The sequence below is a fragment of the Acomys russatus genome, chromosome 18, assembly GCF_903995435.1.
Source record: "Acomys russatus chromosome 18, mAcoRus1.1, whole genome shotgun sequence".
Classification (NCBI taxonomy): domain Eukaryota; kingdom Metazoa; phylum Chordata; class Mammalia; order Rodentia; family Muridae; genus Acomys; species Acomys russatus.
The window spans coordinates 43,788,631-43,815,210 of NC_067154.1; the positions used below are offsets into that span (position 1 = coordinate 43,788,631).

Sequence of the window (26,580 nt, forward strand, 5' to 3'; positions counted from 1 at the left end):
TTTCACAGATCTAAGCATTACTTCTATTCAAAGCTGACTTAGATCTCTGGTTACTTCTGGTGGGTTAGCCTCAGATGGAGAGTAAAGCAGGTTGGACATGGGGAAAGCCTCTTGAGAAATAAATGCTTTACCACCAGTCAAATCCCTTCAGACGAGATCGGGCGGGATGGCCATAGATTAGTCACATCCCTTCAAATGCTCTCATCAAATACAAGGGATTCCACACGGAACCCACTGGTTAGAGACACCCAGAGGAGGACAAATCGCATGCCTTCTACAGAGTCATGTGTATCCAAAACATTACCTTCATACCTGAAATATTTAGACTAAGAGAAAAACACTAAAGGCTGATATTTCAATGATTTCAAACACTTTAAGATGTAACTATCTTGAACACTTATGCCATATACAGGAGTTACCTTCAAATTTCTGAAAAACAACCATACTAAAGTGTGGTCTAGGTAGACTGGGAAACTATTTACCTCGAAAGGAAATAAACAGAAAGAAATCTCCTTCACAACATGAGTAAACAAGGAATAAATCCTCTTGGTTGACAGAAGTCAGCTACAAAACAATGAATTCCACACAATCTCATTTGCATGTGAGACTGAAAATAGTTGGATTCACAAATGTTGAGGAGAGAACGGCTGCTGTAAAGAGACATTGAGGGTTGAGGGATGAGAAAAGTGTTTACAAAATATCATTACACTGGAGAAAGGGGCAAACAAGATGTTCTGTGTGTAAAAGCACATGCCACGCAAGCCTGGTGATGTGAGTTTGAGCCCTAGAAGCCATGGTGAAAGGATAAAGTGGGTTTCTACAGGTGATGGTCTTAACCTTCACAAATGCTAAGCCTGTACACTCACATGCACTTCAAACAACTCTCTCCCTCTCTCTCTCTCTCTCTCTCTCTCTCTCTCTCTCTCTCTCTCTCTCTCTCACACACACACACACACACACACACACACACACACACACACACATACACACTCACACACACAGAGAGAGAGAGAGAGGGAGAGAGAGAGAGAGAGAGCGCGATCACGATGATGATGACAATGAATTAAAAGTTTTAAGATGAAAGAATAAACTTAAGATCTATTTACAGCATGGTGACTGTAGCTGATAATAATGTATCTATCATATATTTCAAGTCATTCAGAAAATATATTTTAAGTGTTCTCATCTACAAGTAAATATCTCAGATAACACATATGTTAATTTGGCCAATGCAGCCATCCGACCATAGGCAGTTCAAAACCATCATGTTGTACACAATAAACATGTGACTTTTATTGGTCAGCTTAAAAATAAGTTAACTAAACATTTTAAACTAAAAATGATTTTACTCAATTTTACAGATATTAAAATTAAATAGAACTTGCTTTTTAAAATTGATATATCTATCATGTTTGGAAATTGCTCGTATTTATTAAGCTAGACACTATGCTGAGCGTCCTACATGATGAATGTGCTGCCTCGTTTTATACCAACTTGACACAAGCTATAGTCATCCAAGAGGAGGGAGCCTCAACTGAGGAATCCCTGTGTAAGACTGGGCTGGAGGCAGGAGGCCTGTAGAGCGTTTTTTTTTGTTTTGTTTTGTTTTGTTTGGTTTGGTTTGGTTTGGTTTTTCGAGACAGGGTTCCTCTGTGTAGACCTGGCTGTCCTGGACTCACTTTGTAGACCAGGCTGGCCTCGAACTCACAGCGATCCGCCTGCCTCTGCCTCCCGAGTGCTGGGATTAAAGGCGTGCACCACCACACCCGGCTTAGAGCGTTTTCTTAATCGGTGATAAACACTGGAGATAGATCAGACTGACGTCACCAGACTTGTGTGGCAGGCAATGCCTCTAACCGCACCCGTTCTCTTCTCAACATCTGTGGATCCGGCTAGTTTCAAGTCCCACATGTAAATAAGATTGCATAGAATTTGTCTTTTTGTAGCTGACTTATGTCAATTAACAGAATTTATTCCTTGCTTATTCATGTTGTGAAAGAGATTTCTTTCTGTTATATGGCCCCAAGGAATATTAGATAGATGGTGGAGGTCTTAGCCCATTGTGGGAGGGGCCACCCTGGGCTGGTGGTCCTAGGTGCTATAAGAAAAAGTCTTCAGTTACCAGGAAAGTGGGACAGAGGGGAGGACATCCTATTGGGACATTAGGTGAAAAAAGCACGGGAGAATAGAGAAATAGAAGGATCCAGAGGGTCCTAGAAATCTACAAGTAGATTATGACAGGCAGATTTGGGCCCAGGGGTCCTGCTCAAACTATGGTACCAGCCAAGGACAATACGTGCAGTAAACTTTGAACTCCTGCCCAAATCTAGCCAATGGACAGCACATTCTCCACAATTGAGTGGAGAGTGGGGACTGACTTTCACACAAACTCTGGTGCCCCATATTTTACCACATTCCCTGGATGAGGAGACCTGGTGGCACTCAGAGGAAGGATAGCAGGCTACCAAGAAGAGACTTGATGCCCTATGAGCATATACAGGGGGAGGAAATCCCCCTCAGTCATAGTCATAGGGGAGGGGAGTAGAGGGAAAGCGGGATGGAGGGAGGAATGGGAGGATACAAGGGATGGGATAACAAGTTAGAGGTAATATGAATAAATTAATAAAATATTTTTTAAAAAAGAAAGAAAAGAAAACAGGTTTATCAAAGCCATGAGAAGGAAGGCAGTACACAGCACCCCTCCACAGCCTCTGCATCAGCTCTACTTCCAGGTTACTTCCCAGTTGAGTTCCTGTCTTGGCTTTTCCCAAAGGACTGTGACTTGGAGACTTCAGATGGAAAAGCCAGATAAACCGTTTTCTCCCCAGCTTGCTTTTGTCTGTGATGATTCACTACAGCAATAATAACCTCAAAGAAAAGAGTGGTTTACTTGATTGTTTTACAGCACTATGGGGTGGATACTACGATACGTATTTCACAAATTAGGAAACTAAAAGTCGGTCTGTTACTTACAGAAAGTCACACACCTAAACACAGCAGACCCAAGCTGGAGCCCACACATGTCCAGAACACCTATGTTTAGCCAAAACACTGCTCAACCAAAAACTTTTCTCATTGTCCTTGTCCTGTATGTCCCGCCGTTACACACCTAGCTCAAGATAATAAGCCAGGCAAGAACAGCTACAGCAAAAAGTTACAAATTTCTATAAAGTTCAGCAATTCAGTTATGGCCTGTTTCAGGTAGCTGTACCTCACTATACAGAATAATTCTGTAAATGGGGCACAAGCTAAAAGAAATAACATCAGTATGTTTCCTCTAGCAATCTCTGTGGCTCAAGCTAGTGTGTCATTTCTCCTTCTCCTTCTGAAGTTTGTGTGTGTGTGTGTGTGTGTGTGTGTGTGTGTGTGTGTGTGTGTTTTAGGTACATAAGTATTATTTTATCATGTTAAAAGAGTAATTTTTAATTCGACAGCATCGTGGACTTGGAGGAATACATCCACCAAATAAGACACTGTTGACAGTTCTCTTGGCCACTTCTCACGTTGAAAATGTTGAAACTAAGATATGTCAAAGTAACTAGAATAATTTAAGAAACTCATCATAGGTTTTATATCATATAAGGCAATTGTGAGAACTGGGATTTAATGTTCAAGCACATGAGCAGAGGCTGCCACTGTCCTGGCCGGCAATAAAGGAAGGGGGGTATATAATTCTCAGTAGAACCAATACGGGGTCCAGGCCAACTTTGCCGAGTCTCATCTTCCCCTGACAAGTCTTTTCAAAGACACCAGGCTTTGTCTGCCTGCGTGCCCTCACCTCTATTCACCTTTAACTCTATAACTTTTCTTCTTGCTCTGGCAAACCCGACAAAAGCACCGTAGGGACAGAGGAACGTGTTTTGACTTACGATTTCAAGGGATTTCTTCACATCGTGGTGGGGATTCTGGGGCAGTGGGATTGTATAACAGATTTCCTCAGACAGCTGCTATAAAAACTAGACCAGAGCTGAGGCTGCACTATGCCTTGCATAGTCCCCTAATTCTTCCTGCTGGCCTTACCTCTTATAAGGCCTCCCAAAACAGCCACTATCTAAGGACCAAGTGGTCAAATACTTGAGCCTGTGGGGGACACTTCGCATTCAAACCACAACTCTCGCTATAACCAAGCCTGCTGCCCCTATTTTTCTCCCTCAGCCCCACAGAAAAACATCCTTACAACTGGTGTCAATATTCTTTCCGCTCTCAGATCCACCTGTCGCGTTTGATCCTTGTGCTGTATGAATGGTCTTTTAACTAACAACTGGCTCTTTGAAAGTCTCTTGAATCCTGTGACACACTGGGTACAAATACACTGTGAATTGTGTCTGCAACAGACACTGCCCTAGGCATACATGCACAACACCTGATCCCTTGCTAACACAGTGCCCGTAAGCTCAGATGTGGGCCTCTGAATGACGTGGGCTTCACTGGATCTCATTGTAATTGGGTTGAGATTTGGGTACAGTAAGGCTCCAGGGTAAGCTCCTCCCACTACTCAGTTCCTGCCTTGGAGCTCAGTGTTTTGATGTTCGGCACTGTGATAGACACTATGTGGTAAGGAGAGGGTCGTTTCCAAAAGGGAACACAGAGCCTGTGTAAGAAGAAAGGCTGATGTAACCAGTCCTGGCAGCATCCATCCTGACTTCCTGTATATATGCTCTCCTAATGTGTAAGCTCAGGTTCTAGCAGTAAGAGATGCCTAACATGATCACGGCGTGTGCTCTCCTTCCGGCTCCCCTGCCACACCCACCTGCTCAGATCAGAAGCACTTTCCTGAATTTGGTCACATTTGGCATGTTAGTGCTCTGGAATTTTATCATTGATTGGCTTCTCTTCTTAATTTTACAACTTGACATGTATATTTATAGGCATACGTAAGTATGCATTAAGGACCCACTAGGAGACTGGGTCTCTTTGGGGTTCTGGGCTTAGGTATACTGATGAGATAAGACAACTGAGGTCCTTAAAAGCATGGAAAGAATTCATATATAAAATATTAATACATTAATATAATAATACATTACATATATTATTATATTATTATATAATAACAAAGTTAGTAAATATATACATATATTAATATATATTATAGATTATACATATATGTGTGTATAATATATTATATGTGTATTTTTATATATTAATATATATAATATATTAGTTCCTTTTCTGTTGCTATAAAGGAACGCCATAAACAAAAGCAACTGAGGGAGGACAGAACCTTTTTGACTTCTGATTCCAGAGGGATAAGAACACGCCATGGTGGCATGGAGGCATGTCAGCCAGCGGCAAGCATGGTGACCAGAGCGAAAAGATGAGAGATCAAGTCAAGAGCACGCAGCAGAGGGTGAAACAGGCAGTGGGATGGGGCTACAGAGCCTTAAAGCCACCTCCAATAATGTGCTTCCTCCAGCAAGGCCACACCCCCCTGAACCTCCACAAACAGTGCCACCAGCTGGGGACCAAGTTCCAAGGGGAACATCTCTCACTCAAACCATCACTTCTAATCTAAATAGGTCATGGAGTTGGTGAGGAGAGGAGGAAGATTGAGGATGCTTCCATGTCTTTAGGCATGGAGGTGCTGGCTTTTGTAAAGGTGCCTGATGGTTGCCTCTGTTTCTGTATTTGCTTTTTTCATTATGGCTTACTGATTATACTTCTGTCATCATCCGTCAACCTCCGCCCCTTTCTTTCTATTCTCTGCATGTGTATGGTATTGAATAAAACTTTTTATGAACTTACACAGATCCAGAGTTCTTTGCAAAGGGTTAACTCCATCTTGAGTGAGTTTTAGAGAATTAAATACTTCTAAGGTTTTGTGTTTTTAAATAGGTTAACACAAAGTTTTATAAAATATATGAGGTAAAAATGAAAATTTTCTCTCTGTATCACTTTGTTTCCATACCACATGTCAGTTTATTTTCTGTTACATGTGGTCCTAGATACTCTCTTTTTTCTTTCTTATTTTCACATGATTTAAATTTTTCTGATTATTATTGCTAATGATTATATATTAACTGCATGTGTGCTCAGAAAAATCTCTATATTATTCCAATACCCTTTAAAATTGTAGGATTTCCATTATGATCCAGACATTGATTTTTCAATAGATAGATAGATAGATAGATAGATAGATAGATAGATAGAGATCCTGTTTTTCCCTCTCCCAACTTCCCCCAGAACTACTTCCCAACTCTCTACCTGTCAACATTATTCATTCTTCCCCCCCCCCCCCCCCCCCCCCCCCCCCCCCCGTCACAGGGTGTATATCAACCACACTCCAGGGCAGGCTCCATGTCCAAGCAACACAAAATTAACTCCACATTTGTTTTGTGTCTGTGTGTGTGTGACATTTTGTTTTGTTTTGGCATTTGTTGTATTATTGATTTTTTTTTGTTTGACACACCCTTTTTTCTTTTCTTTTCTTTTTTTTTTTTTAGGCAAGGTCAAGTCTGGCCTGCCACTGTCCTCCTGCCTCAGTCTCCTGAGTGCTAGGATTGCAAGCATGCCCCACACTACAGCTTCATTTGTTCTAAAAAGAAATGTTCCCACAGCTATGGTGCAGTCTCTATGGGATTAGATCAAGTCTGTTGGCATATTGAGCAGACTATCTCTTTGCTAACTTTGTTATTATGAAGACAAGTATATTAAAATCTTCAACTGTGATTTGTTTCCCTTGAAATTTTTATAATTTTGCTTTGTATTATTTTGAAGCTGTATCTTTGGGGCATCCAAATTTGGAATTATCACACTATTCCTGGTCATGTTTTTCTCTCAAGAAATTCTTTTGCCCTTAAACCTATTTTTCAATAAATTAATCTAGCTGCATCTACTTTCTTTCGCCTGTTTTGTCTTTTTCCAGGCCTTTAATTCTAATCTTTATCCTTTCTGTTACTTTTTAAACGATTGCGTAAGACTACTGCCACTGAAGAGCTCTAATTACAGTTTCGCTTTCCAACATAAGATTATTCAATTCACAAAAGAGACAAGAAACAGAACCGCCACTTCAGAAACGCAGCCTGCGGTTTGGAAGATGACTGGCTTGCTGTGGGGCCTTCGGTCTCTCCTTTAAGGACCAGTTCTTGTTTTCTACCAGGCTTCCTTAGAGAAACACACCTGTGTGGGCGGAAGCCAAAGCGGGGAGAGATAAAACGCTTCCTGAGGAACTAACTGGTGGTGGGGAAGCAATTCTGAGTGCAGGGAGGGTGTGGGGAACCCAAGTTCCCCCAAGAGCCCACCAGGTAACTGGAGCAATTAGCAAGGCAAAGGGAGGGAGCCACCGGCCTTCGCTTGCGCTTTCTTCTACACAGTCACAGCCATAAAGCTCAGAAGCCATGATGGTTTATCCCTCCACAGGCTGTGAGTCCCCAGGCAAATCGTGGAAACAACACTGAGAGGAAAATGACTGGGGCCTCTGTGTTTCCTCATCCTGCCAAATGTGGTAACCCACTCCTTACTAAAGTCCTCCTGAGAAACATTAAATGCAAAGGGTTTTAAGATCCGAGGTCTGGATGACTGCCACAAACATCATGACAAATGGATTCTCTAGATGCAGAAATGGAAAATGATGTATAGTAAAACTAGGCTTTCAGATGGACGGGTACCAAAATAGTTGCCAAAATAAAATTCAAACGTGTCTGGGTCCTTATTCACAGTGCTTTGCCAACAGCCAAATCTGTACTAACTTCAGCAGCCTCTGCCCAGGTAAGTACAGCCCAAAGCCAAAATGCCTCATTTCTGCTCAGTTTGTGGTTTATCCCTCCTGAGAAAATGTGAGGAAAGAAAGAGAAAAAAAGGATTCCAAATACAGGTGTGCGCATGCGCGTGCATACACACACACACACACACACACACACACACACACGCACGCACTCACGCACGCACACACACACACACGCACGCACACACAGGCACAGACTTTCATTCTTCTGCTCATTTGTTACTATTTAAATTTTTTTAATGTGAGATATCACCAAGGAACCTTTAAAATATGTATTAAAACCGAGAGAACGTCCTTCAACTTTCTTTTGTTTACCTATCCACCTATATCTTCTTATTTTATTAAACAAGTCAATATATGTTTTGTCAGCTAAACATACTCCATACATGGATATGAACATTTGGCAGGCAAAAAAAAAAAAATCTGTCTTCAGTCATCACAGTTTCAATTAACAAAATTCTGTTGACGCATGTTGAAAATTATGGTGACATAAGACACACCTCTCTGTCCTGGACTTCAGCATATTATTTTATCATATGCCACTTGCTTTCAACTAGTTGGACAAGAAAACTAAATTATTTCCTTGGATAAGAAAACAAGTAAATTAGTGACAGAGACTTTTCATTCTCAATATGTACAATATAGAATTCTCAAGGAGTTGAGGTAAAAATGAAAACAAAATCCATAATTCATCCGTCATCTCTCCATTCAATTCTCGGATTATCATTTCAAAGAAACTTGTAATTGGTCATCAGCATTTTCGTCATCAAGGGTTTATCTTACAAATACAAAATTACACTTGTATGAGATAAGCATCTCTAACACAAAATCCAAAACTATTTTAGTGCCAACATGCCACCCCAGATGGAAAATTCCACACCTGACCTCAAGAGATGGGTTACTGTTCAAATGCAGGTATACAGAAAATATTAAATAAAATTAGTTTAGACTATGTATAATATATATATATGGAACATGAATACATGTCATGTTGTCCCACTCCCAAAATGTCTCATTATGTATATGCAAACATCCCAAAATCAAAAAAAAAAAAAAAATCCAAATCTTAAACACTTCTGTTCTCTGCTGTTTTGGATAAGGGATATTATACTTTTAAAACCTAACTTTATTTTTGGTTTCTTATATCTTTCTCCCTTCTCAACCTAAATCCCTTTCAAGGTAGTGGAGAGAAGGCACAAAGTTTTTCTTAGCTACTTCCTTCTGTTTGGGGTCATTGAGTTCCTTGGGGCAAGTCCAATCCTCATTTCAGGATATCTCCAACATCTTTTCGTCGAACTGAATCAACAGCAAGTAGGAGCAGGACGGGGGGAGCACCATCAGCCTTCTTTCTTAGAGCCTCCAGTGTCTCTCTGGGTCTGGCATTTATTCCCACTGGCAAAGACCACACCTACCACACGAGGCAGTTCCCAGCTGACAAAGATCATGCACCCTCTCTTGAGGCAGCTACCAGCTGTTGACAAACTGGAGCAGGCCCCATCTCCCACAACTGGGATTAAAACAAAAAACATGTTTACATATCACAAACCAAATCCTCCACAACAAGATACGTGTCCTGAAAACCATGTGTTCCAACGTGACGAAATGTCACCTTCCTGTTCTGTTTTCAATTCTCTTTCTACCTCCCTTAGTGATGGTGCTTAAAGTTCACCCTAACGTGTGGGTTTGTATTAGTTGTCAGCTTGGCAGAATCCCACATGAGCCAAACCTCTGGGGATGCCTGTGGGAGATTTTCTAGATTAGGATCAGTCTTTGAGAATGCTGTGGGAGATTATCTAAATTACCTGAATTGATGTGAGATGACTGAACTTAATGGGCAGGACCGTTCTTGGGCAGGGCGTCCTGGAGTGTGTAAATTGGAGAGAGCAAGCCGCACACTAAGAAAGCATGCATTCGTTCCTCTGTTTTCCGACTGTGGATGTACTGTGACTCACTGCTTCGAGCACCTGCCTCCTTGACTTCCCTGCCATGATGAAGTGTGAATTAAACCCTTTCCTTTCTGTGTGTGTTGCTTGTGTCCAAGCGTTTTATTGCAGCAACAGGATGCCTGGAAAAGACGGAGTGATCTCCTCATGGCAAAAATCCTTAAACTGTGCACCACCCACAAAGACATTTTTTTCTTCCCAACCTTAGGATTCAAGAACTGGGGGGAGGGTCTTCTGGGGAGAGGACGTCTATTTCAGCACACCACATAGACCAAGAGCTGGGATGTGAGCAAAAGAAAGTGATGGAAAGAAAGTGCAGTTTTCCAAGAGCTTTACCCAGGCCCTGGTGTCATGACTGGGTAATGGCAGATGTCTGAGGAGTCTGTTCAAGGGCTCAGTGACAATGATGATGCAGATTAATGGATTACCTGCCTTCAAGGCACTCACTGACTAATTACACATCTGATCCCCTTGCTATTTCCCTAATAAGAAAGATATTTACAATGAGAAGAGGCAATATATTTACCTGACACTCAAATAGGACAAACATGCTCTCTGATTGTACAACAAGCATTTTTAGCTCCAAAATTACCTAGAGAGCACTTTCTTTTAAGTATGCATAAGAATAATGTCACTGAGACAGATAGTTACAAGTTGGAAGACAGAATTTATTTCAAAAAAAGTCAAGTGATGCTCTGGGAAATATCTGGCCAGATTCTGGGTTCCTGGGGCTTAGCTCTCAGCTGCTAAGGTATGCAAATGTTCCCATCCAGGGCCCAGCTGCTGTGTGGAGAAATGTGCTGATGGAACTAAATTGGGATTCTAGAGAACACAAATCAAATTGTAAGCAAAATTACTGAAATACACCAGCCCTCCTTTGAAGCATTATGGGCCAAGCAAAGAAAAAATGACTAATGGGTAATAATATACAGTCCTGACAGGAATCATAAGCTGGGAAGGAAGTTGCATGTAAAATAATAATAAAGAATATTAAATTGTCATGAGGCCCAGTCGGAGACAAATGAAATCAGAACAGATTCTCAGCGCCAGCCATTTGCTCGCTCCCTTTGAAAGTGTCCCAGGAATCTACAGACAAGGCACGCTCGCACTTGTGTTGCCTTCCTGCTCAAAAGGAATGTTCACGCAGATCTGGAAACTGCAGATAAGGAATAGCCTTGAAAGCAGAAGGCTGGAAGGCAAGCCAGGTCCATTGTCAACTGAGCTCCCAGGTGGAAAACAGGCTGCCTTAACCTATATAGAAACAAAGCAGTGTGATATATTCTGTGGGAGACACCTTTGCTGGCTTTGCATTTCTTTTTTTTTTTTTTTTTTTTTTTTTTTTTTTTTTGTAATATTGTATTTGGTGCTAAGGCGATAGATCAGTGAGTAGAGTGCCTGTCATGCCAGCATGAGGACCAGAGTTCTAACTTAGTACTCACATGAGAATCCAAGCATGGAGGCAGGGATGTGTGAACCCAGTGATGTGGAGACAAAGGCAAGCAGATCTCTGGGGCTCATTGGCCAGCCTAACCTCATCCTCGAGCTCCAGGCCAATGAGAGACCTTGTCTCAAACAAAGAAAACGTCTCCTGAACAACAACAGTCAAGGTTGGTGTCTGGCCTCTATGCACACACAAGTTCACACACGTATCCACACGCAATCATATACATGTGCACACACATAAGTAGTTTAAATTAGAGGCAATACTTCAATTTTATGATCAATGTATTTTGATTTCAAAGTGACATTTCAGTAGTTTAATTTGGGGGGTGGGGCTCTTTGAAAGTTTAACTCCAAAGCTTTCATTGCAGTAAAAAATGACCTCCTTGGTTCTTCAACCTTATGATCAGAAGTTAAGCTTAGAAATTGCCTGCAAAGTCCAGCTTCAGCCTAGAGGTGAACCTGCTACCAAAATCCATGATGCTTTCAGAACACAAAAAGCCTCTAAGTTAGAAAGGCTACTTGTATCACCTGTCTCTTCACCTTAGACCTTGTTGACCTACAATAGCAGTTCTCAAATCCAGATGCACATGAGAGACACTTGGAAATATTTGTGCAAATATTAGAAGTTTAAAACTGACCTGCACACTTGAATACGATTGGTCCATGATGAGGCTAGGGCAGCCATATATATATATATATTTGTGCTATAAGTGACTGTCAGTGTGAATGGGGTAAGAACCACTGTTCTCCTTCCTAATTCTTAATACTCCTCTTCTCCTGAGACTTCCCAGCCTTTTATACTCACTACCCAAGCCCAGCCTATCTCATCTATATACGGTGTTGTCACTGACATTTTGCTGCTGAAAACTGCAGAGCTGACTTGCTGTTCTCAAGACTTAATATGTTGCTTAGCCACGTTTGCCATTCCACTGTTTGTAGGTCATGGATTCATTGGCCAATTCCAAAGATGCACTGGCTATATTGGCCAACATGACAAAACGCCCAAGACATAGGACTTACAAGAATAAAAGATTTCTTTACACTAATGTTTTCTGTCAATGATCATATGGCCCAACTGCTTTAGAACATGTGGTGGAAAAGGTCATCATGGTAGAACTCTTTAGGGAGGAAACCTGATCGCCTCCTGATGACCAGGGAGCAAAGAGAGAGGAGGGGAATACCTTTCAGTGGTTCAATGATAATCCTCCAATGACCTAACTTCCTTCCTCTAAGCCCCACCCCCAAAGGTTCCACCCTTATCACCAGCATCGCTATCTGGTGATCTGGCCTTTAATACACGGCTGTGGGTGAAACATCCAAACTCTAGCCCCTACTTGCACTATAAAGAGCCTTCCTGAGAATCTTCTCACCTGCTTGTCATTCCTCCCTTCAATTAACCCATCTCGGACCTGCAAGTCAAATACCCTTTTCATTTTGCAGCTCCATTACATTCAATAAATACCTCAATATTTGGGTCAAATGTCTTATCATGACTATCCATACATTCTCTCTTTTGTTTTTCATTTTTTAGATTTATTTATTTATTATGTATACAATGTTGTGTCTGCATGTGCAACTGCATGCTGGAAGAAGGCACCAGATCTCATTATAGATGGTTAGGAGCCATCATGTGGTTGCTGGGAATTGAACTCAGGACCTCTGGAAGAGCAGTCAGTGCTCTTAACCCCTGAGCCATCTCTCCAGCACCACAGAACTTCAGAATTATACAACTGTCAACACTGACAGCCAAATTAGTCTGTTTTTTGTATATTAAAAGAATATTTGGCAGAATCTCTAATCTCTATTCATTAGATCACACTGGCACCTGCCCCTTAAGTTGTGACATCCAAATATATGTACAAATACTGCCAAATATTCCATGATAATGAGGAAGAAATGGCCCCATACCCCACTGACAATTCTAGGTATATGTCAAATATCCTCAAATTACTTTAATAGGGTGGGTTTCTATCAGATGAAAGCAGAGAGAGAGAGGGCGGGGGGCGGGGGGGACAGAGGCAGAGAGACATAGAAAGAGAGAGACTGGGCCTGGTATAGGCTTCTGAAACATGAGAGCCCACCCCCAGTGACACACTTCCTCCAACAAGACCACACCTCCTCCAAGAAGCTCATACCTCCTAATCCTTCTAATCCTTCTCAAATAGTCCCACTCCCTGGTAACTAAGCATTCAAATATATGAGGGGCATTTCTCATTTACACCACCACCAAGACTTCAGGAACTAACTCAATGAGTAATTTTCATCAAGGCTGAAATGATGTATTTTGAAATCTTTTTAAAAATATTTTTTATTTTTATGTATACATTTGTATTATTGCACATATATAATATAAACTATATAGAGCAAGAAGAACCACAAAACAATCAGGAATTATATTAATATTACATTCATAGTGTTTTGGCTATTTGTATTTGGCAACCTTGAAGAAAACATATTTCCCGTCTTGGTGAGTCTAAAATTCTGAATGTAAATCAATTGAAACCTTTTTTAAATTACAACTATGGTTGGAGAGGATATAAAGATGGTGATGGCTAATGGGTGGACTTGGGCAGGATAGAACTTCTAGTGTTCTACAGTACAGTAGGACAATTGAGGTTGACAAGAATTTACTGTATATTTTTAAACAGTAGAGTAGATTTTGAGTAATATGAATATGGAGAAATAATACATGTTTGAAACAATATGCTAATTACCCAGATCATGTCATAAAATATTATATGCATTCATCAAAATGTCACACTGTACCACATAAATATTATGTGTTAGGTAAAACTAAAATATATATTTAAAATATAGTCCAACTGTGATTTCTCCATTACCTATATTTTATAAACACTGGCCTTACGCCATAAATAATAAAAACATTAGATTAATTTATAAAAGACAGAGTGTTAATGGAAGAATGTAGATCAGGAATTTCTTATCCTTAGAAATGGTAACGGTCTCATTGGTTCCAACCACTAATTTTCACCCCAGTGAACAATTGTTCAGTTCTTCATTTGACTTGTGAGATGTGAGTTATAATGTATTTGCAAAGCCTTTTGAAATTTTAAATTGAGTAGAGTATTTTTTTTTAATTCAATTTGAACACCAACTCTTAATTACTTGAGCTTAGTGGAAAAGAACAAAACACCAAAAATGATGTAGATTTAAATTCATACATATATATGATTGTTCAGGAATTAGGTCACCAAAAGCTATACGAACTTATTTTATGATTTACAACTCCCCCAGATGATTTATTTCTATCATATTTAAATACCCAATATCAACATTTTTACATATTGCTCCCGATAAATGTTAAGTTGATTTTCTATAATAGCTTTTATTAAGGTAAATGTAAACTCTCGAGAGTGATCTCGAGAACAGAGTTTGTATGTGTTGAAGCTTTTTAGACAACACAGGCACCATTATTTTTCAGTTAGGTTTTAGACATTTCCACCGCTCAGTGCTTGGCTAACTGCACTCTTCCTCTGCCTGCCTTTGTCAGCCCCAGGGAACATGTGCCAGAGAACTCCTGGCCATCTTGAACATAAGAGTACAAGGCTGTTAGTAAAGTGTTTGTTTTTCTACCTATAAAAATTGCAACATTTTAATAAATATATTCATTTGGCTTTAAAATATATTCTGCTCAGTGAGCGCAGGATATTATGGCAAATCAGGCTCTTTGTTTGTTTGTTTGTTTGTTTGTTTTTTCCCAGAAGTTTTCTACTTTTAGACTAAGCTGTTTTTGATTTAACAAACACTAGATAGTACCTACTAAAAAAGACAGTATTTTCCCAACCCTTTATTCATTCTGTTTACTTTAGTCTCCCATCATCCTAACTGGATTAATAATGTTTACTTTAACTGTCCACGGCTCCTGAGGAATACAGAAACTGCCTTAGCATACATTTATTAAGTTACACAAGAAAAAGACCTTTAAGTTTCAAAATAAAGAAACAAATATTTATCAAATTATTACAAAACTTCAAACTTTGGAATTAGAAAAAATATTTATACATTTTTTTAACATTGTGGAACCTCAAATGTTCCTATTTTCTGGGGGGGGGGAGTGGATAATGAGGACAGTCAGTGAACTCCTCTCTAACGCCAAACTCCTTCTCAGGCCTTCAGAGCCATCGAACTCTGAGCTCTGCATTGGAGACTGTCCCATAGGGAGGGCTGGAAACTTAGCTTAGAGGTAGAATACATAAGGTCATGAATTCAGTTCTCAGCAGATGTGTGTGTGTGTGTGTGTGTGAGAGAGAGAGAGAGAGAGAGAGAGAGAGAGAGAGAGAGAGAGAGAGAGAGAGAGAGAGAGAGTTCTCTGTAAGGTAATACCATATAACAATTAAAGGGGTGCTTTCCCTTCAGTTTCTCACAAAATGTGTGGTAATTTTAGGTTCCATCTTTTCTTGGCTAAAGATCATTTACATTTAATTTCCTGTAGTTAAATGAATACTAATTTATCAAGCTTCCTGAGCTGCTATAACCAGTACCTAAAAGGCTGAACTCAGGGTTTGCATTAACGGAAATGTCTGCTCGGAGTCTGCAAGCTGGGAAGATACCCTGTGGGGGTGGGGTGGGTGGGTTTCATTCTGAGACTACATCTGGTAGGTGGCCACCATCTCCCTGAGTGCACATGGCCTCTTCTTCCCTGGCTCAAGACAGCTGTGGTCTCTCTTACTCTTCTCGGAAGGATACTAACCCTATCTGACTGGAGTGTCAGTGTGACCCCACTTAACAGCCCTTGCTTGCATAAGGGCACTTGAGATGCAGTTACTTGAGAGATGTGGGCCTTCACTCTCTTATTGCTAATATCTTCTTAGCGAAGAAGTCACTAATAGATCCATCGATGTACTTAGGTCCTCAAAGAAAAGTGTGTAAGCACAAACATCAAGGGGTTCAAGCCTTATTCACCCCAAGTTGACTCAAACCTGGAATGAACTATGTGAGGATAGTAACACACAGCTCGTGAGAATTCTTCTGAAACACAGAGAAGGAAGGAGACCCTACATGACTGAAGAAAAAAAATGATGCAAAGAAGTCCAACTACTGTTGGCATTTGTTTCACTCACCCTTTCTTTGTTGAGACGGAGTCTCACTATGAAGCCCAAGCTGGCCTCGCACTCTGAATCCGTCTGTTTCTGCCTTCCAGGTGCTGTGATAACGAGCATGCATGGCCAGGCAAGCTACTCACTTTTTGAACCTGTATCCCTAATACTAGTGACGAGAACCTCAATACCTCTGCTATGCTATTAGGCCACGGGAAAAAAAATTAATACTATAGTGAACACCATAGTCCTTAGCAGGGAGAAAAGCATTTACTACTGTGAGGTCAGGGCTCAGGTGCACAGACCACTTACCTGCTAAAAGTCCTGCCAGCTGTGATTTTCAAAAAACCCACAACACTCCCCAGTGGAACATCTGGAACAGCGCGCTCTAGCCTTGCAAGAAGGTCGAATTTCCTCCCTACACCTCTAGACACTTTGCAGTTGAGATTTTCAGAACTGTACCAAGCTGCAGGCCCAGGACGGCATAGTATAGGCTGCCTGTGAGCTTGGCCTCCTCACCAAATGCAAACAACATCCAGTGTTTTCTCCTTTAGAGGGAAGTTCACGTGGAGCCTTGAAATCCCTGCCACCAGGTATTCAGGAGAACACTCACACACAACAGGTCTGACACAGACCTCTGGGACTGTCAGAGTCAGGGGGAAGGGCTGTCATCTTTAGATGGTTACTAATGAATGTGCAAGGATGATTTCTCACGTGCATGTGCAAGTATTTTTCAGATCAAAGAGTTTTCCAGTGGAACCCTCAGGGTCTTCTAAGAATAAAATAGCTGCAAATGGTGGTAATGTCACGTCTTCCTGTCCTATTTTCACTTTTATTACTTTTGATTTGTTGCTCTGGCTAAGATTTCAAACATTGTATTGAGAAGGAGTTATCAGGAGGGACTGGAGAGTTTGCTCCCTAGCTAAAAGCACTAGCTGCTCTTACAGAGAAGCCAGGCTCAGTTCCCAGCAGTAACATGGTGGCTCGCAACCACCTGTAATTCCAGTTCCCAGTAACCTAACATTCTCTTTTGCCCTGTGCAGAAACTTCATGCGCATGGTGCACATACCTACTTATAGGCAAAATACGCATATAAATAAATAATAAATAAATAAATCTTTTTTAAAAAAACAGAGAGAGTTAGAAACCCTTTGATTTATGGCTTTCATGCCAGTGAGTCCATTGTAGGTTTTAAATATGGTAAATAAGAAATACAATCATGGGATGCCTCTAACTACAGAACACCCTGGCTTAGCAACACAATGCCCTATACAGGCTCAGTGTCATTTTTATCTTCAGGCAGTTGCTAACCATCACAGACAGTATTATACCATATGCCACTAATCCGGGGAATCAAAGTTGTATGGTTGGTTTCTATTAAATATGTGCATACAGCGTGATTTTCTTTTACCAAAAAGTTTTTTTTTAATCTTAATTTAAATGGCTGTAAGTCAGAGACCTTAATTTTCAGTCCCTAAGACAGAAAACAAACAAACAAACAAGAACCAACTCTCTCCACGCGTGTAAAAATACATTCAATAAAGACTCTTTGGGATGGGAAAAATTCCTAGAGACTTAAATACATATCAACAAAGGACAAGTTAAAAAAAAAAAAATACTGCAGCCCATCTGAACAATGGCACATCATGCAGAATAGCATGGAACTATCAGAAATACATCATTGCCACATGTCCGTGTGTCACATGAGCTCTCAGATAAGTGCTTAAACAGGAGGCACAGAAAAGGCACAGTCACTGCAGAAAAGAGAGGGGGAGGTATAAATAAATAGTTTCATGTACAGAGGAAACCCTGTATGTTATCTCTGGGAAAACGCTGGGGGTTAGAAAAGAGATCTTTTCTTTATTAGCTACATTCTGGTAGTGCCTAAGTGGTTTTGTTTTTTTTTGTTGTTGTTGTTGTTGTTTTTGTTTTTGTTTTTGTTTTTCCCCCCTCATATCTATTACTTTTTCAAAATAAATCATGTGTGTTTATATATATACAAAACAAAAGCTAACCAGAGGAAGTGCAGGCAAAAAAGGAAGGGCGAAACCTGGCTCGCTCTATCCACCTGACTCCAGGCTTCCTGAGCTATAACGCAGCAAGCCACTGGTTTCTGTAATTCCCCGGTTCAAGGCCTTCTTTGGAAAGCAGGAACTTCAAAGCCTGGGTGAGCTTGCTGCGAATAGCCCCTGCATCAGACAGCTGTTCCTGCCAGGATGCACCAAGATCTTATGTTCTTTAGGAACTCTGGGCAAATCTTACAGGCTCTACTACCTTGTCCCTTCGCATTTGAAGGGGTGACTATGTCATATTCTTCTTATACAACAGTGGCTGTAAAGGCTGAAATTAAAGGAAAATCTTGTGAAAGACTTTTCTTCTGAAGTGACTTCTCAGATTGCCTGTTATGCATTCTTGACAATAAAAAGAGAAAAGTGCCTGATTCAGCCTGCCCCAGCAGGAAATTTACTTGGTGAGATCCAATGGTCTAAGGGCATTGCTCGCTGTCTGTCAGTCCCCCAGTAGTGTGGTAAGCACTCGCAGTATTTCCAAAACTGCGTAAGTGAAATTAGGACAGGATTCCAGCCAATTCATACTAAGGAGCCAAAGGGAATAATTAAAGGAGTGAATGTTTTATTCTTTAGTGTTTAATAGAATACGCAACAAGTCACATAATCAATGATTCATTACTTCGCACGCAGCAGGGAGACCAGTGTTGAGTGCTTCCATTACACAACTGGCTGTGAATAGAAAACACAAAATAGAGCATTTGGGTGGATGAAGACAATTTCAAAGTTTGAGCACCTCTGAAAATATTTCATCCATGTGTTTTTGTTTCCTTTTTTTTTTTTAGATTGGAGGGGTTTTTATTCTTGGGTTTGTGTTTCATTAGAAAAGTCTGGTGTTACGATATTTTCCATGTCCCCTTAGATTTTGAGAAACAGCTCAAAGATATGTATCATGTAGCAAATAACATTTTGAACATGTCAGAGTCCAAATAATTATCACAAACAGGAATTTTGCAAATACCCAGAAATTTTAATTTACATGTTCAAAATTCATACTCACAAATGAATGTTTCAACCCTTAGTCATCAAATGGGTATGAATGGTGATAACAAGTGAATGTATATTCAAGAGTTATAGCAAAGTTTACCTGGCTTTAGAGTCACAGAGACAGTTGTATAGGAGTTTACATCACAATTAATGTCTGCACACCTCAAAACACATTTTAAGTAAACAAAGTTGGCTTGGGAAAAAAATTACAAAATGCTCCAAGTGTCAAGCATCCTTGTTCTTCTGGTCCATCCTCCTACCATACAACAGTTATCCAAGTGGAGATCTTCTGTGAGGACTCCTTCATCTTCTGTTCAATGGGCCCAGAAGAGAATCTAAACCCTCCAGTATTAATACCTTGAGATTTGTACTGTGCCAAACTGTCACAAAAGGAAGTTGACTACAACATAATTTATTTCTGACTATCTAAAAAACTTCCAGGTTCTACAGACTCTGGGAATAAGAACACTGTATTACTCGAGAGACAGACTTGAGTTATCCAAAATATTCAGATCTTAAATAATTTGTAGTGAAGAAAAACATAATAAAACTTGCAAGTAAAGTCTTGACTAAGAGTTTTATAATAAAAATACCAAGTTTAATTTTTAAAGTGTGTCAATTTTATAGTACTTGTAACTTAGACTGTAAAGAAACTCTTAAGAAATTCATTTACCTCACTCAATATTCTTCTAAATATCTGTGTTATAACTAATTTTACATGTAGGAGTACCTCACTCAATATTCTTCTAAATATCTGTGTTATAACTAATTTTACATGTAGGAGTACAAAAACAATTTGACTACTATATTAGAATTTACCATAATTTGAATAGTTAAAAAATTATCAAAGCTTCGTAATACATGGCTTTAATGTAATAACCACATTCCATGGAAACTACAATAAAAATCAGAATATGTAGTAACCACTGCTAGTTTTCTCTGAGTTTTCTCACATCATATATTTCCTCAGAGAAGCAGCAGACATACATACATACATTGAATATGTTTTGAAACAGAAGACAATTTGGGCTAGTATCATCAGTTGGTTATCAATTGAAAAATCCAAATAACAAACACTGGAATAAGAACAGTATTAAGGGGGAAAAGTTTCTCACACCTTCAAGGAATATTTTCCTCTACATGTTTTAAAATTGAGAATGCATGTGAATCGTAATTCACGTGTATCAAAAACCAGACACGTCAAGCATCTGATAAGACGCATGGAACAGGGCACCTACTTTGTTCTGTTTTATCCACCCGCAATGTCTACCAACACTTCTTTTTTAAAATTAGTCATTAAATCTAATCTCATTCCATTATTTATCAGCATCAAATGTTAATTAGATCAATATATGCAAATGCTTGCCTCTCTGACATGGATTAATGAGGTCGTAACTATCCGAATCATTCACAACACTCTCCTGGTTCACTTCAAAGATGCTGTTGAGAGCTTTATTCTGTTTGGAACAGTAACCAAGATCATGGGTGCTGACCAATACTTTACAACATTTCGTAAGCCTTAAACGGTTCTTCTTCTAAACCCCAAAGCCCATGGAGGGGGAAGTACCCATGCCAAGGATGGCCTGATTCAGTCATACCCACCTATCGTAGAATAATAAGCTGACTGCTCCAACTTGAGTTTGGGCTAAAAAGAACAAAAGTTTCATGTATTGCCTTCAACAGCAGAGGGTGAAGTCACTTCCAGGAAAAGAGGTCCATCTCCTGTCCCTAACACGCTTCCCAGTCTTTAAAATAACAGACCAGCCAGGGTGTGGTGGAAGGTACGAAGACTCCAATGTATTAGCGAGACCAATAGTATTCCAACATACAATTTATACAATTTATAGCACTGGAGTGCAGACACAACCACAGCAGTTGCTTCTGGCTACTGGAGTTGTGCAGATTTGACAAGGGGAATCAGAACTTCTGTCCTGCCCTCTGCCAGTGTGTTTCTGTCTTTCCTAAAGATGTTCTTAATTGTGCGTTTCTTTGTTAAGCAGTCTAAGAGCATACCATGGCATGGGAAGTCTATGGCACTCACGTTTCACCCACAAGTGACACTCCTAAGCCGTTTCGGGATTGAAACAGAGGTTCTGATCACCACCTGACCCACTGTCTAAAAAGAAGCTCAACACTGGAGTAAACACAACTCCCTGGATCCCTGCTTCCCTTGCTTTAAAACTGCAAACTTTGCACATAAAGCTAACTTTTCTTCAAAAAACAAACAAACAAACAAAAAAAAATCAAAAGAACTTAAATCTCTCTCGATTAAAATGAGAACATTAGTAGATTAGAAATACAAACAGCTTGAATACAGGTAGATGGTTAACACACATATGATTTGTATATGACTAACATCCCAACAAAAGTGTATGGAGCAAACCTGCCTCGTAGCTGTGAATGTCTTCCTGACCCACGTTCACAGGCAAGGATATGTCACAGAACATGTCGCCTTGTATATACACCATGAAATGCAAGTTATCAGGGGTAAATATAGGAAATCTTATAGCGTTAGTAGATGAGTTAAAAAACTAAATGATTCGTGTAAAATGTTTATATATGGTATATACAAACTGGATCACATGAGTCTGAGAATAACTGTTCCAATTCATAACATCTGCCGTGGACACAGTGAAATATACAGTACAAGGCTCATTTTTTTTTTAAAGAAGGAAAAATAGCACTAATTTAAACACTTAAAATGACTCTTACAAAATCTTTAAAAACATATTTCAGAGAAAGATGATAAACACACACACACAAAGGCTTCTTCTCCATTATCACAGCTTATCCAAAGGATGTCCCTCAGCAGGAAGCATGGGATTCGGCTCCCCACTTCCGCTGAGGTGGGTGTTCTCGGGACACTCATGGGGGATTCTTTCCACGGGAGAGTAAAGGCATAAGGCAACCAGGTCTCCTGTTTCTGTTGCATTTTTGCATTTACATAAACCACCGTGTTTATGAGGGCTCAGCTCGCCCTCAAGTACTTATTTGCCTCCATTTAAAAACAGTCCGCGTCACAGCTAGCTACAGATGGGCAGCTCCTGGCGCTCGCGCTCCTCTTCAGCTGTTGCTTGAAAAGACTCCACTGCAACGTCAAACGCACGCCAAGAAAGAAATGGCGTTCTCTGCTCAGCTGTTGAGGTTTTCAGAACTGCCCAGCGATCCACGTTTGCTGGGCTTGGAGAACACAGCAATTTAAAAATAATAATAGCAAGAGATCTTAAGTCTAAGTAACTAAAATCAAACTTGTTTTGCTTAAGTAAATAGGCTATAAAATGAGGAAATAAAACCAGCAAGAAAATAAACGTTCAAGTCACTAAAACTCTACTAGGTAACTCTTTGGTTAGGTTATACAAGTATTAGCAACTTAAAAGTTTACGACTCAAAATAGCTAGATAAACTTTCAGCTGAAAATGGGTCTTCTACTGATTTTGATAAAATCTAAGTACTGTTTCATTTTTTTTTTAAATGTGCATGTACTCACATGGACGATACAACCTCCCAACTTACAAATAATAAATGAGTATGTCCTCTCCTCCCTCCCGCCCTTCCTCCCCTCTTTCCTCCCTCCCCCACCCTCCCACGAGTCCTAGAGCTAAGGGCTGTATAATCCTACTAACCACTCCAGGTGATTTCCTGCGGCGCTGGGGGGCCTGGACAGCCTTGCCTCCTGCTCCCTGCTCCTGCCTCAACTGGTAAAACCTAAAGCTCTGGCAAACAGCTGATGAGAAAGGGCGCCTCCGCAGGCAGGAGGATCACTATCTACAATGTTAAGCCCCGGGCGTTCTATTGTGTTGGGAAAATAGGATCCTCCCCTGTTACCAGGACTAGAATTTACTTCTACGTGTAACTTTAAAAAAAAAAAAAAAAAAGATTACTTTATTTACAGTCTCTGAACTGCCTCCATGGGGTCTTAATTCCAGCATCACGGTCTTCCAGACAGTTGTCTAAACTTTATCTTTTTAATGAGGACCAAGTTTGTAAAAACCCCTTTAAAACACTATCTCAGCGCTCTGAAACCGCAGAGTCAAAAGGATTTAAGATTTCAAGGACTCTTCCGCACTGCACGCTGGACGCAGTCCAATCCGCTTCTGAGCAATTCAGTCTTTCCCAGGTACTTGGTGACTTTGCGCCCACACCGCCCCCACTACATCACGACTCAAGTACAGTCTAGGGGAAGGGTGGTGGTTGTAGGCCAGGAGTAGAGGAAGCATGGGTGAAGGGCTGCTTCTCAGCACTCTCGGTTAGCGGGGTCCAAAGAAGACAAAGAAGCCCAGAGGATTTGTGGCTGCAGATTTTCAAGTGGGGAGCTGACTGGTCTGGGTGAGCTACTGGGGAGCTGGGGCATGGGCAGGACGTGGCGGGAGGGTGGGGGAGCAGAAGGAACCAGGAGACAGGGAGGGGGAGAGGGCGTCTATAATGTTGTCACCCCGCGTGAAAGAAGGAAAGTAGGCGCAGGAGTGGCGAGGGGTCTGGGGAGCTCACTCCCTGCAGAAGACGTACTCGGTGTAGCTGGTCCAGATCTTGTCTTCGCTCTGGTCAGTGCTGCTAGCAAAGGCGCAGGTGCCCGTGGAGCTGCACGCCACCATGTGGAAGCCCGACTCGGACAGCTTATCGAAGGCCTGCTCTAGGAAGTTAAACTTGAGGTAATAGCGCGAGGTGTAGCGCTCCGGGGGCCGGTCGGGATCCCGGCTCTCATTCAAGGTGTCCCCAAACACTTCCTTAGCTAGGGACGTCTTGCCGCACACTGTGATGCGCGCCACCCGCCGGAACTTGGCGTCCGCCTGGGCGTCGCGCCCGATGGTGTAAGAGCCGCGGTAGCCGATGGTGATGTAGCCGGAGCGCCGGCTGCCGTCCAAAGACTGGGACGGCGTGAGCAGGGGGCCCGTCGCGCCCCCAGACGGACTGCGGCTAGCCAGCTCCAGCGTGGGTGACGGGGCCCCTGCCGACGCGCCCTCCTGCGGCTCGGGCTCCGCGTAGCCTAGTGGCAGCAGCTCGTCGCCCAGCGAGCCCTCTTTGTGCACCCCGCGGCGCGAGTGCGGCGGCGGCGGCCCGGGGCCCGGCTGCTGGGGCGCCCCAAGGCGACGCACGAGCTCCGGCAGCTCAAAGTACTCGGCTTCGCGCTGCAGCCGGCTGCGCTCCGGGAAATAGTCGGGTAGCACGAGCTGCAAGTCCCGCAGGTAATCCAGGATGTAGCGGAAGAGGAAGCCGTCTCGATCCAGAAAGAAGCGGCCTTTGCTGTCCCGGGCCAGCTCCTGCGGCTGCTGCTGCGTGAACATACGCCAGAGCAGGGAGTCCGGCACAGACACTACAGTGCAGCGCCGGGTCACATACACCTGCCCTCCCACGTTCAGCTCCACAATGTCGGGGAAGAGCGCTGGCTCCGCCGAGGACGACGACGAGCCGCTTCCACCTCCGCCTCCACCCCCGTTGGGTAATCCTCGGGTGCTGTCCGCCAGAGCCATGGCCAAAGAGCGGCCGGGATGGGTCAGTGACAGGGAGCGGAATCGCGATCGGAAGCTGCAGTGGCTTTTTGTCCCAGGAGCCCTGCGCTCTCAGGCGGCCGCTGCCACCACCCAGAGCCGCGCGGTGCGGGCGCGCAGCTGTGCGCCCACGAGAGCCCCGGTGCGCTGCGCCCGCCTCGCCCGCGCGCTCCAGGCGAGTGGTGGGTCGCGGCCCGCGCGCCGCTTAAGTAGAGCCGCCCGCTCGGGCGCCGCGGCGCGCAGGAGGCGTGGGCGGCTGCGGAGCCGCTGAGCTCGCTCCCCGGGCGGGGAGGGCTGGGGCTGGGGGAGGAGGCGGGGAACAGATTCGCAAGCTGAACGTTGACGCTGCTTGGAGCTGCAAGCTCCACCCTGACCCGCGCACTCCGGGGGGCGACCGGACAGTCACCAACCGCTAGCGCCCTGGCCCAGCTCTCCTTCCTCTTCCGCAGTGGGTCAGAGCCTCGGCGCTTCCCCAGAAGGCTCTTCTCTAAAGCGATCATCTTTGTGTCCCCCTTCTTGGCTGACCTCAGCACGCACCCGGGGACTCTAGGAAGGGTTGGAAACTTTCTGGCAGAGTAGAAAAGATTAGTAGCCTGAGGCCTAGCGCCCTCTAGACCTATCCGCTTCTAAGGGTGCAGAGTGCTGCTGTAGTGTCTCTAGATACACTAGCTCTGTAGAGACAGAAGGGTCACGCCAACCACCAAGTGCCCAATGGTTTTTCACGTGACTGTCATATAGCCTCGGAAAATCCCTAGAAACCACAAGCGAATGTTTCGCGAGGATGCTCTGTGAGATTCCTTTGCAAGTGCATAAACTCTTTGGTCAGGAAACCTCAACCCAGTTGTACTGCAGTGAGCAGAACTGACTGGGAGAGGAAGTTGGTGAGCAAAAGATGGGGCTTATATTGCATCCGCATGAAAGCTACCTACCTCCGACAGCGGAATGCGAGGCTTTGGGGTACTTTCAGCCATCTGTGAAAAGCACCAGAAAATTCCAATCTAATGTTTTTATTTTACTAATTTTTATTAGTATCTAATTATTTTACTAGTTATGTGTTCCTTGAAAACTTAATGCACACACACACACACACTATATATGTGTGTGTGTGTGTATATATATATATGTACATATATATATATGTACATATATATATATATATATATATATATATATATATATATAGTTTATTTTTTTTAACCGACTTTCGGCCCCTGCGTTGCCGATCTAATGATTCAGGAGTCCTTGTTCTCTGCAGCCTTCCGTCTTCTCCTCCGCACTTTACCAGACCGTCCACCAGAGAGGAGGATGTGTAAGCTGGAAGGCCCCTTAGATCCAGCACCCTGGTCTCTATGGCCTCCTACTTCCGGTACTTCTGCATTCGTGAGGAAATCGCCACCCACGGAACTCTGCCTCTGCCAGGGAGCCTTCCATGGTCTCCCAGAGGAACCAGATATTGCTCTCCTCAAATTTCCATCTTTACACTTGGCACGTTCTGAAGCTCCAATTTGTGGATTGTTATCTGGTCGTTGATTTGGCTTAGATAAATAGGTTAAGGGATTCAAGAAGCCGAGATAGACGAGGGCCTCAGAAACTATGAGCTTAATAAAAGCTCTTAGGCGCTGCCGGGCATCAGGCTGTGAAGAATAGCCATGTCTCCTTCAGACCAGCCGAGAGGCAAAGAGTTGGCCATCTGAACAGCTATCAGATCACTTTGAAGGGCAGGCTGTCCATCACAATAAGCCAGAAAAGATTTTTGTTCTTGATAATGACGCTTCGCCTTTGTGCAACTGTCCAGTGAGCTTGATAGTCTTCTCACGGACGAGTGTCATTTTCATTTTTGAAATGTTTATGTCTGCCAAACAATTATTGCGCTCATGT

General features: G+C 42.3%; 1 protein-coding gene across 2 annotated transcripts; it reads right to left on the reverse strand.

Annotated features, from left to right (window-relative positions):
* Positions 1-21,487: 21,487 nt before the first annotated feature.
* Positions 21,488-24,886, reverse strand: Kctd12 (potassium channel tetramerization domain containing 12). 2 transcript variants are annotated; one of them, XM_051160929.1, is made up of 2 exons: positions 23,723-24,886; positions 21,488-22,396 (listed from the first exon to the last, which is right to left on the reverse strand). In XM_051160929.1, exons 1-2 carry the CDS (start codon positions 24,682-24,684, stop codon positions 22,240-22,242), a joined length of 1,119 nt encoding a protein of 372 aa, XP_051016886.1. In that variant the 5' UTR covers positions 24,685-24,886; the 3' UTR covers positions 21,488-22,239. The 2 variants fall into 2 exon arrangements, with proteins under 2 accessions (XP_051016886.1, XP_051016887.1); XM_051160930.1 differs by lacking the exon at positions 21,488-22,396 and having other exon boundaries at positions 23,598-24,886.
* Positions 24,887-26,580: the final 1,694 nt, after the last annotated feature.

What these genes read in the sequence shown, in the direction of transcription:
- Kctd12 (XM_051160929.1), bottom strand. Translation starts at nt 24,684, where the DNA reads ATGGCTCTGGCGGACAGCACCCGAGGATTACCCAACGGGGGTGGAGGC. An exon ending in ATCTGGACCAGCTACACCGA is followed by an intron (nt 22,397 to 23,722) that starts GTACGTCTTCTG and finishes GTGTTCTCCAAG; the next exon opens with CCCAGCAAACGTGGATCGCT.